The sequence below is a fragment of the Anomaloglossus baeobatrachus genome, chromosome 8 (genome assembly GCF_048569485.1).
Source record: "Anomaloglossus baeobatrachus isolate aAnoBae1 chromosome 8, aAnoBae1.hap1, whole genome shotgun sequence".
Lineage (NCBI taxonomy): Eukaryota > Metazoa > Chordata > Amphibia > Anura > Aromobatidae > Anomaloglossus > Anomaloglossus baeobatrachus.
Genome location: NC_134360.1, coordinates 12,131,509 through 12,143,724, shown reverse-complemented (window position 1 = coordinate 12,143,724; position 12,216 = coordinate 12,131,509). Strand labels below are relative to the sequence as shown.

General features: G+C 52.1%; 1 protein-coding gene across 1 annotated transcript in view; it reads right to left on the bottom strand.

Annotated features, from left to right (window-relative positions):
* CACNA2D3 (calcium voltage-gated channel auxiliary subunit alpha2delta 3) overlaps window positions 1–12,216 on the bottom strand; it is a 1,156,773-nt gene that overhangs the window by 518,422 nt on the left and 626,135 nt on the right. Inside the window, exon 12 of the mRNA XM_075321303.1 lies at window positions 4,416–4,494. Within this exon, the coding sequence (XP_075177418.1) occupies window positions 4,416–4,494 (79 nt within the window). The remainder of the gene's footprint in view (window positions 1–4,415; window positions 4,495–12,216) is intronic.

Sequence of the window (12,216 nt, the reverse complement as noted above, 5' to 3'; positions counted from 1 at the left end):
ACAAGGGCAGAGCTGTCCACATATCACTGAGCTGGAAATTCTGCAAACCACTGTGCATTGTGCACTCGAGAAAGAAATGATCCTCGAGGAAAATTGATTTTAGGACCAGTGACCTCTTTAAATGCCGCATGTTCGGCCAACCCACTCATGGATAAAAGCCTGAACTGCTGGGCAGAGTTAGAGATTAGATTTGCTTTAATTTCTTGCCATCCCCTGAGATACAGTACAAGCCCGAGTTCACTATAGACGACAGGATGGAGGATACGACACGTAGATGATTGATGCGAGGATCGCAGAACTACCGCACTGCAGGAACGTGGAAGAGCGGTGGGGACGCGAAACCTTGAACCGGATTGATTGAAATTGAATCCATCAGAAATGTATTTAAGGGGAACGTCATCGGTAAAGAAGGGATAAGAAAAAAGGTCACATGCATCAATTGCGCGTCAAGGAGTTTGCAATTGCATTGTGATTATGATGCAATGGTACAGTTTTGGTCACCTCTGTGTACCGACCCGCAGCCTCGGCTGCGGCTGCCGAGCCGCTCGGATCCATGCTCGTGTACTGCGGGTGGTGGCTCTAGGCTCTCACGGACCCGGGGGTCACGTCGCTCTGAAGGGAGTAGTGGCGGTGCACCCAGGGGTTTGGGTGATTGTTTGTTGGAATTGGTAAAGTTCGTGACGCCACCCACAGGTTGTGGTGATTGTATGGTGGACACCACCGCTGCCGTTGACTAGGCCTCCCAGGGATGGTGTTATGCAGCTCGGTGTTAACCCCTACGTGGGCAGGGGGCGATGGTCCCGGGGGCCCGCGGGAATGTGAGGACCAGGGTGCAGGGTTGCGGTGCAGGGTCGCGGTGCGGTGCCTGACGGCACTGTTGTACTCACTCTGACACAAGATAACGGAGTCTCTGGTAAACCAAACGGTAGACTGGACGCGGCCCACAGCCGGCTGCGGTGTCCCCCCTGGATGGGTTGGTGGCGGCTGTCGTTTCCCTTGCACCGATGTTATGTTGTGAATGACTCCCATGCCTGGACACTGGTAGTCTGCTCCCCGACGTGTAAGTGTTGTAGGAGCCCGTTTGCCCGCAGGCACTGGCTCTTTGGATCTCTTGTCTTTGGCGGTGGCACTTATCCGGGATGGTTGGGCTGTTGCCGTCAGTCGGGACTTGGGTGGGAATGAACCCCTGAGGTCCAGACCGCAATCAGTAAATTTAACTATCAGGGCGGCTTCTAGCCTAGTCGGGGTCTGAGTACCCTGCCTGGTGCTTGGCTCCAAGTGGCTCCCTGGTTCGGTACCAGCGGGCCAACGCCCGACTCCGGTCCTATGGTACCACCGACCGTACACCAACTCCTGCAGACGGCCACCACCGTCTGCCGACCTTGCTGGAGGTGCCTGGGCTCCGACCCAGACACCTAAACAGTCCGTGGCAGGCCTGGTCCCAGGTCTGCCCTTGACCTTCCCTCTTCACTCCTGAGCTCCACTCTCCTCCACTGCTCAACTCAACTCTCTGACTGACTGACTGTTTGTTGTGTTTTCCCGCTTCCAGGCCTGTGAACTCCTTGGTGGGCGGAGTCAACCGCCTGGCTCTGCCCCACCTGGTGTGGACATCAGACCCTGGAGGGAGGCAACAAGGATTTTAGTGTGACTGTTGTCACCTATCCGGGAAAGGGGTGTGCGTGGTGTTGTGTCTGTGACTACCTGGCTAGTCCAGGGCATCACATCTGTATGCAACAAAAAAATTGCTGTCAGGGTCGTAACAACAAGTAGCTGTTGGGCCCCAAAGCAAAATGTGAAATGTTGCCTCACTTTATTATGAGCACCTTTACCAACATGTGATCGGACCTGTCTAACAGCCTCCTCCTACTGGAAAACATTTCACATGGAGGAGGCTGACGGACAGGTCTGGTCACACGTCTCTCTATCGGCAGACTTTTTGAAAGCAGGAGAGCAGTTCCGGCCATGAGGAAAGGCTGTAATAATAATTATATATTATTAACTGCTAGAAAATCATGTCCCCAACATAATTGTGATAAAGATACAGTGCGTGCCCCTTTAAACTTAAATTAAAGCACCACTCCTGCATTTTTCCTTTGTTTTGAGCACAGGAGTGGTCTCCAGTCCCCATTCTTATACTTATCATCGGCTGTCCGCCACTGCAGTCCTATGACTACCCTCTTCTGACCGCTATGGGGACTCGAGGGTAAGGGGTGCTCTTGTCCGAGGGCCTGGCTATCTTTAGAAAGACCATATGGACTGGTGCTCATCCATGCCTGTACTCCTTACCCATGAGCAGATCACTACTCAGACAACACAGGGTGAGGGTACCACACTCCGGTAAGACTTTATTAGGTTCTCAACAGACAATAATATAAAGTACATTCCCAGGATGGACACAAGATGGTGCAAGTGACAGAGTCTCACCCTTCCGTTAACCGCCAAGTATTAGAACCTCTGCATCTTCAGGGCATCAAGGGCCACTATCCCAGCACAATCCTAATTAGAAAAGAGCCAGCATCCTCCAATGATCTTCATAAAAACCTTCGCTTTATTTATTCCATCAATTTAAAACATAGACTCTGTCCAGTCTACGCTTTTCAAGCAGAATTGTCATGATTAAGAGCACTTCTGCTCGAAACGTGTAGACCAGATAGAGTTTGTTTTAAATTTACAGAATAAATATTTTTTGAAGATCATTGTTGGATCCTGGCTTTTTTCTAACTTGGATTGTACTGATCAGGAGCTGGCCTCAATCTTTACCATGCCCTTTGATATGTCCTGTTCCTCTATAGTAAACTGTGCTGCTTTTCTTTTCTATGTTGGATACCACTATCCCAGTACCCTACGTTTGGTGGGTACCAACTAAGCTGCAAGCTTCGAAAGCTAACCGAGCACAGCAAAGTATGTGGTCAGGTGACTGGATTGTCCAAACCAGGGTTCTCCAAACGAATTTGTGGACTCAGTGTTGGGAAGTGGAGCAGTTCTGTTACACATTATCTGGAACCATGGTTCCTAAGCTGAAGTCCTGTAAAAATCACCAGTGATAGGAGCAGGCCCCTTTTTTTATCTCTCAGTTCCCATTTCAGGGCATTGTGTTCCACAGGATTGCGGGAAGATAATTATGGCTGTTTACTCATTTTTCACCAGTCCAATTGTCTTTCAGATGACACAGACTAGTACACCACAGCTCAGTTGACAATCCGCAGGCATTCAACTAACTAGCATATAAAAAGGGCAATGGACTGACCTACATGATACAATGGCCCATGTTCGTTGACTCACCGAACAAAGGAACAATACGTATGGCATAATTAATAATAGTTCACCCCACACAAGTGGCACATATTACTTAATGATGCTGAGTCATCACAACCACAACTTCTTAGTGGCTGGAAGTCAAAAGTTACGTCACAAGCTCTCAATACAAGTCTATGAGAACCAGAAGGAGGCCAAAACAACTTGAAGTTTAAAACAAAGAAAACATTATAGTTGTATAGATTAATTGATTCCCTAAATAAACCCAAATTTTGCATTCTCATGAACTGTACACTTTTGCAATTCTATTCTCATGAATTTGGCAAAATGTTGGCTGGCTCCAGTTGACGGCACATCCCCATTTTCGTTGGCTTCTTTTGTGGTCCAGAAAGGAATTAAAATAACAACATTTATAGTTTCCTCTCCTGAGATCGGGCTTGACTCTTTATGCTGATTCCACTTCTTTTACGTGTGGGAGCACAAAGCACGTGATCAAGGGAGCCTCAGGATCGGAAAATTGAAGACATGCATAGAGGGTAGGGGAAGCGGTGGAGGGAGTCAAGTGAGGACCTAAATTAGGTGAGTATAATGTGTTTTTATACTATTCCCATTCCCTTCCCTTCATTTATTATGACCTCGAAGAATAATAATAATTGTGTTTTTACGGTAATCTGGACATTTTCAATGGACCAAATTTTATTTGTACTGAAGCATCGCAAGTGAGTCGGCCTAAAACAAATTTCGGAAGATTCACCCACCTCTCCATACTTCCCTACTCTAGCTAGTCCTCTGCTGGTCTCTGTAGCGGTCTTGTTCCATGTGACCACTCTAGCCAATCACAGGTCGTGGCCCTAACATGGGACAAATCATCATTGCCTGGTTGTACAGAGACCGTCAGAGCAGCAGGTAGGTCATTATCATATTTTCCTAATTTTTCAGTGGACAATTAGCAGAAAAAAGGCACCAACACCCCAATGTTTTGGTGTAGAATTGCTATGTCACCCTGTGTGAACATATCCTGAAAATGTATCATTTGTTGGGTTTTTTTTGTAGTAAAGGAACAGAATCTATTAACCACATCAATTATAGGAATTATTTAGGAGCTCAACAGTAGAAATCAGCTTCAAACAGCAAAAAGCTCCAGAGTTGTTGACACTCACCCTTATTGGCGCAGGCCATCCATTTAAGGTTGTCTGCAAAAGCAGCTTCTCTTCCAATCAAGTACGTGAATATACGAACCTGGAAGCGAAATGAGAAAATCTGATTACAAATGGGCCATTTCCTACGGGAAACACCTTTTATACATCCATTGTCCAGACATTGTATTCTGGTTACTGTTAGCACCGGAAGTAGCTCACAATAGCCCTCAAGCTCTGCCAGGCCACCAGAGTCTACTCACGAATGCTACCACTGCACCCCACTACTCACTGACACCTTGGTTGGAAAAATAGTGATTGTTCAGGCTTGTTCACACTTTCCTTCATTGGTCAAGTGGTAGGTTTCTCGCTTGGAGCGTGAGAGGTACTGGGTTCAAATTCTGGCCAGTGTCCATGGGTTGGTCTGTGGCCAATTATTCACATTTTCACAGGATTTTTTCCCTCCGTGCTTTTTACCAAGGGGAAAAAACCCGCAACATTATATACTACCATCAAAGTGACCGAGATTTCTGCTTATTTTTTTTCCTTCATGAAACCAATTTTTTAAAATCTGCAGCTTGTCAATTATTGCAGTCTTCTTCACTTGTTCAAGTAAATTGGAAAAAAAGGCATAAAAAAATGCAATAAAAACACGGCGAAAATGGGAATATTTCACGCAGCGTTATCCCTGCCATCACTCTGCTTTATGCAGGTGAAAAATCTGCTGCAAATACTTTAACATGTGCACAGAGACGTAAGTAGGAACCTGTCACATGATTTAAAAGGGCAAGCTGCATATTAGAGATGATTGGCAGGGGTGTAACGATCGCGGTCGCAGAGGTCGCCACTGCGACCGGGCCCGCAGGGTTATAGGGGCCCGGCAGCCGCTCTGTAGAGCCGGCTGCCGGGCCCCTATGTGTAGTGCCACTATGTAGTGGCCGACTGCGCGACCGTTAGGGGGCCGGCCTGTGAGTCAGGGGGGCCCAGTGTCTGCAGGGGGCAGAGGGGCCCCTGACCTGGAGAGGCCACCAGGCGTGTCTGACCTGCTGCAGAGGAGATGTGCTCCTGCACGGCAGACGGAAACCATCCCTACCAGGACCTGCGATGACGTCACGCCCATGTGACTGTGTGGGAGGAGACACAGGAGGCCGGGGAGAAAGCAGGAGAAGATACTTAGAACACATGAGTGGTAATGAGAAAAGAGGGGACATGAGGGGAGGGGCTGCAGGGTGAGGGGCATATGAGGGCTGCAGACTGTGACAGAAGCATGTGAAGGGGTGCAGAGTGTTTGAGAGAGGGGTAAGTTGGGGTACGGGCAGGGTGAGATATGTGGGTCAGGGTGTGTGTGTGATATGGGGGAGTGCAGGTTGTATAGGGAGCAGAGTGTGTGACATATGGGGGCAGGGGCGTAACTACCGCAGTCGCAGGAGTCAGAAGGAGCTGAGAGGTACTTGTTTTTTTATTTTGCTGGCTGCATGACACATATAGGCCCGGGGAAGCTGGCTGCATGACACATATAGGCCCGGGGAAGCTGCTTGCATGACACATGGAGGCCCTGGTGGGGCTGGCTGGCAGGCTGCATTACACATAGAAGCCCTGGGGGCTGGCTGCATGACACATGGAGGCCCTGGTGGGGCTGGCAGGCTGCATTACACATAGAAGCCCTGGGGGCTGGCTGCATGACACATGGAGGCCCTGGGGGGGCTGGCTGCATGACACATGGAGGCCCTGGGGGGGCTGGCTGCATGACACATGGAGCCCTGGGGGGGCTGGCTGCATGACACATGGAGGCCCTGGGGGGGCTGGCTGCATGACACATGGAGGCCCTGGGGGGGCTGGCTGCATGACACATGGAGGCCCTGGGGGGGCTGGCTGCATGACACATATAGGCCCGGGGAAGCTGCCTGCATGATACATGGAGGCCCTGGTGGGGCTGGCTGGCAGGCTGCATTACACATAGAAGCCCTGGGGGCTGGCTGCATGACACATAGAGGCCCTGGGGGGGGGGGGCTGGCTGCATGACACATATAGGCCCGGGGAAGCTGCCTGCATGACACATGGAGACCCTGGTGGGGCTGGCTGGCAGGCTGCATTACACACAGAAGCCCTGGGGGCTGGCTGCATGACACATGGAGGCCCTGGGGGGGCTGGCTGCATAACACATGGAGGCCCTGGGGGGGGCTGGCTACATGACACATGGAGACCCTGGGGGGGCTGGCTGCATGACACATGGAGGCCCTGGGGGGGCTGGCTGCATGACACATGGAGGCCCTGGGGGGGCTGGCTGCATGACACATGGAGGCCCTGGGGGGGCTGGCTGGCAGGCTGCATTACACATAGAAGCCCTGGGGGCTGGCTGCATGACACATGGAGGCCCTGGGGGGGCTGGCTGGCAGGCTGCATTACACATAGAAGCCCTGGGGGCTGGCTGCATGACACATGGAGGCCCTGGGGGGGCTGGCTGCATGACACATAGAGGCCCTGGTGGGGCTGGCTGCATGACACATGGAGGCCCTGGGGGGGCTGGCTGCATGACACATAGAGGCCCTGGGGGGGCTGGCTGCATGACACATAGAGGCCCTGGGGGGAGGGGGGGCTGGCTGCATGACACATAGAGGCCCTGGGGGGGGGGGGGCTGGCTGCATGACACATAGAGGCCCTGGGGGGGGGGGCTGGCTGCATGACACATATAGGCCCGGGGAAGCTGCCTGCATGATACATGGAGGCCCTGGTGGGGCTGGCTGGCAGGCTGCATGACACATGGAGGCCCTGGGGGGGCTGGCTGCATGACACATGGAGGCCCTGGGGGGGCTGGCTGCATGACACATGGAGGCCCTGGGGGGGCTGGCTGCATGACACATGGAGGCCCTGGGGGGGCTGGCTGCATGACACATGGAGGCCCTGGGGGGGCTGGCTGCATGACACATGGAGGCCCTGGGGGGGCCGGCTGCATGACACATGGAGGTCCTGGGGAAGCTGGCTGCATGACACATGGAGGCCCTGGGGGGGCTGGCTGCATGACACATGGAGACCCTGGGGGGGCTGGCTGCATGACACATAGAGGCCCTGGGGGGGGGGCTGGCTGCATGACACATAGAGGCCCTGGGGGGGGGCTGGCTGCATGACACATAGAGGCCCTGGGGGGGGGGGGGCTGGCTGCATGACACATGGAGGCCCTGGGGGGGCTGGCTGCATGACACATAGAGGCCCTGGGGGGGCTGGCTGCATGACACATAGAGGCCCTGGGGGGGGGCTGGCTGCATGACGCATAGAGGCCCTAGGGGGGCTGGCTGCATGACGCATAGAGGCCCTGGGGGGGCTGGCTGCATGACACATATAGGCCCGGGGGAAGCTGGCTGCATTACACATGAAGGCCCTGGTGGGGCTGGCTGCATGACACCTGGTGGGGCTGGCTGCATGACACATGGAGGCCCTGGTGGGACTGGCTGCATAATACATGGAGGCCTGGGGGTGCTGGCTGCATGATACATGGAGGCCCTGGGGGGGCTGGCTGGCAGGCTGCATTACACATAGAAGCCCTGGGGGCTGGCTGCATGACACATGGAGGCCCTGGGGGGGCTGGCTGCATGACACATAGAGGCCCTGGTGGGGCTGGCTGCATGACACATGGAGGCCCTGGGGGGGCTGGCTGCATGACACATAGAGGCCCTGGGGGGGCTGGCTGCATGACACATAGAGGCCCTGGGGGGAGGGGGGGCTGGCTGCATGACACATAGAGGCCCTGGGGGGGGGGGCTGGCTGCATGACACATAGAGGCCCTGGGGGGGGGGGCTGGCTGCATGACACATATAGGCCCGGGGAAGCTGCCTGCATGATACATGGAGGCCCTGGTGGGGCTGGCTGGCAGGCTGCATTACACATAGAAGCCCTGGGGGCTGGCTGCATGACACATGGAGGCCCTGGGGGGGCTGGCTGCATGACACATGGAGGCCCTGGGGGGGCTGGCTGCATGACACATGGAGGCCCTGGGGGGGCTGGCTGCATGACACATGGAGGCCCTGGGGGGGCTGGCTGCATGACACATGGAGGCCCTGGGGGGGCTGGCTGCATGACACATGGAGGCCCTGGGGGGGCCGGCTGCATGACACATGGAGGTCCTGGGGAAGCTGGCTGCATGACACATGGAGGCCCTGGGGGGGCTGGCTGCATGACACATGGAGACCCTGGGGGGGCTGGCTGCATGACACATAGAGGCCCTGGGGGGGGGGCTGGCTGCATGACACATAGAGGCCCTGGGGGGGGGGCTGGTTGCATGACACATAGAGGCCCTGGGGGGGGGCTGGCTGCATGACACATGGAGGCCCTGGGGGGGCTGGCTGCATGACACATAGAGGCCCTGGGGGGGCTGGCTGCATGACACATAGAGGCCCTGGGGGGGGGCTGGCTGCATGACGCATAGAGGCCCTGGGGGGGCTGGCTGCATGACGCATAGAGGCCCCTGGGGGGGCTGGCTGCATGACACATATAGGCCCGGGGGAAGCTGGCTGCATTACACATGAAGGCCCTGGTGGGGCTGGCTGCATGACACCTGGTGGGGCTGGCTGCATGACACATGGAGGCCCTGGTGGGACTGGCTGCATAATACATGGAGGCCTGGGGGTGCTGGCTGCATGATACATGGAGGTCTATGGGACTGCATAATAAACATGAAGGACACCTTATACATAGACTATAGCAGCGCATTATACATGGAGGTCTATGGGGCTGCATTATAATACATATAGGACTATGGGGGCTACATTATAATATATGGAGGACTATGGAGGCTACCTTACACATGGTCTGTGGGGGTGCAGTATAAAGCATGGGGGACTGTGGTGCAGTATAAAATATGGAGAACTATGGGAAATGCATTATAATACATGGAGGACTATGGGGGTGCATTCTAATATATAAAGGATTATGTGGGACCCTTTATACTATATGGAAGGCTATGTGGGGGCCATTATAGTATTTGGAGAACTATATATGAGGGAGGAAAAAGATACAAGTATGGGATGGGAATGTTTTGTGCTGAGGGAAAAGGGCTCTTTCCCATGCTCTGCTATACATCTCTCAGCACCCAGCTTTCCCATGCTCTGCTATACATCTCTCAGCACCCAGCTTTCCCATGCTCTGCTATACATCTCTCAGCACCCAGCTTTCCCATGCTCTGCTATACATCTCTCAGCACCCAGCTTTCCCATGCTCTGCTATACATCTCTCAGCACCCAGCTTTCCCATGCTCTGCTATACATCTCTCAGCACCCAGCTTTCCCATGCTCTGCTATACATCTCTCAGCACCCAGCTTTCCCATGCTCTGCTATACATCTCTCAGCACCCAGCTTTCCCATGCTCTGATATACATCTCTCAGCACCCAGCTTTCCCATGCTCTGCTATACATCTCTCAGCACCCAGCTTTCCCATGCTCTGCTATACATCTCTCAGCACCCAGCTTTCCCATGCTCTGCTATACATCTCTCAGCACCCAGCTTTCCCATGCTCTGCTATACATCTCTCAGCACCCAGCTTTCCCATGCTCTGCTATACATCTCTCAGCACCCAGCTTTCCCATGCTCTGCTATACATCTTCTCTCAGCACCCAGCTTTCCCATGCTCTGCTATACATCTCTCAGCACCCAGCTTTCCCATGCTCTGCTATACATCTCTCAGCACCCAGCTTTCCCATGCTCTGCTATACATCTCTCAGCACCCAGCTTTCCCATGCTCTGCTATACATCTCTCAGCACCCAGCTTTCCCATGCTCTGATATACATCTCTCAGCACCCAGCTTTCCCATGCTCTGCTATACATCTCTCAGCACCCAGCTTTCCCATGATCTGCTATACATCTCTCAGCACCCAGCTTTCCCATGCTCTGCTATACATCTCTTAGCACCCAGCTTTCCCATGCTCTGCTATACATCTCTCAGCACCCAGCTTCCCCATGCTCTGCTGTACATCTCTCAGCACCCAGCTTTCCCATGCTCTGCTGTACATCTCTCAGCACCCAGCTTTTCCATGCTCTGCTATACATCTCTCAGCACCCAGCTTTCCCATGCTCTGCTATACATCTCTCAGCACCCAGCTTTCCCATGATCTGCTATACATCTCTCAGCACCCAGCTTTCCCATGATCTGCTATACATCTCTCAGCACCCAGCTTTCCCATGATCTGCTATACATCTCTCAGCACCCAGCTTTCCCATGCTCTGCTATACATCTCTCAGCACCCAGCTTTCCCATGCTCTGCTATACATCTCTCAGCACCCAGCTTTACTCTGTTATGGGAAAGCTGGGTGCTGAGGGAAAGATGGATATCAGAACATGGGAAAGCAGGGTACTGATAGAGGGATTTTAGATCATGGGAAACCTGGGTGCTGTGGGTAAAAGCCAAGTGTCAGCATCATTATCCCGTACCCTAAGTGTTGTGTACATGGAGGGGGGCCCCGGTCCAAAGTTTGCACCAGGGCCCATCAAACTCTAGTTACGCCACTGATGATTGGATATATTGAAAGTCAATTTCGCCAGCTTTGCTGAATGTTCCCCAAAAATTTAATTTGCAGAAAATGAATCAATACTACAAATTCTGTAATTGCCCAGAATTCAGAGTTACCCTCGGAAAGTATTGAAACAGTAAAGCAAACTAAGGTCCAATTGACCTCGACCCATCCGACGAGGGAAAAATGGACGGTAACTTGTCCAATATCTGCTTATTATAACAAGGATTTGTGCAAATATATATAATATTTTACAGCATTACAGTTGTGTTTACGTTTCTTTAAAAAAAATGAAAAAAATATAATTAATTATGCCTTGTCCTGATCACAAATCAGAAAGCACATTTTCTGCGACACACAAGCCTTGGCTTCGGGATTTCTATTTAGTAGCAAAATTTGGACATAGAGGTATAAAAGTGTCCTCATATTTTATGGTGGCTGTGATAGTACCGCCCTTGCCCCCGGGTTTGCTCTGTAGACCGTGCAATGCGATAGCTGCAAGGTATTATAGGAAGGCTGGGTAGCCGCACATGACAACATTATCCCGCTCTCTGACTGCTGCAGTCTTCTTCATCAGGATGGTATGACTGCCCCAACATGGATTTTCAAAGTTACTACGCCAGCTATTAGACCTAATTCAGTATGTATACAGTATGTATTATGAAATCTAGGGGACAGATCAGCTGTAAAGGGTTCGTCTCAACAGAAGTCTTCAAGAGCAAGCAGCTCCTTAACCTTCCAGCTTCCTGCTTATTGGTGGTTGGTGCACTCCTGATTGATTGATAGTTCAGGTGAGCAGCATCGTTGCGACTCTGGCCTGAACTCTGTACTCTCTGCTGTGCTCTCTGTTGTTGCAAGCAGAGACATCTTGGCCTCTGGAGCATCGGGGGAGCAAACCTGAACTGTAGCTGACTGGATCAAACAATCCGTGCAGTTTAGGAGCAGTGCTTACAAACTCTATAGCATAGAACTTGTAAACACAGTGATAATAAATTACAGCAGTGGTCAGTAACTTTGACAACTAACTCTACACAATAGATTTAAAAATCCTTCCGATTTTGAGAACAGAGAGGATTTTTAATAAAAGATAAATTGGAAAGTTGCTTTTTTTAACTTTTTAAAATCAGCCATGTGCAGTGAATGATGCGGACTCAGCATGTGAGCCTGCATCAAAGGTAGGAACACAACATATCATGTAAACGTACATCATATGTCATTTCTCTGCCTTTGATGCAGGCTCACATGCTGATTTATTCAGCTGATTTGTGCCTCTAAATTAGAGTTCCGCCCGAATCTGTTAACCAGTTAAATTTAACACAGTCCTC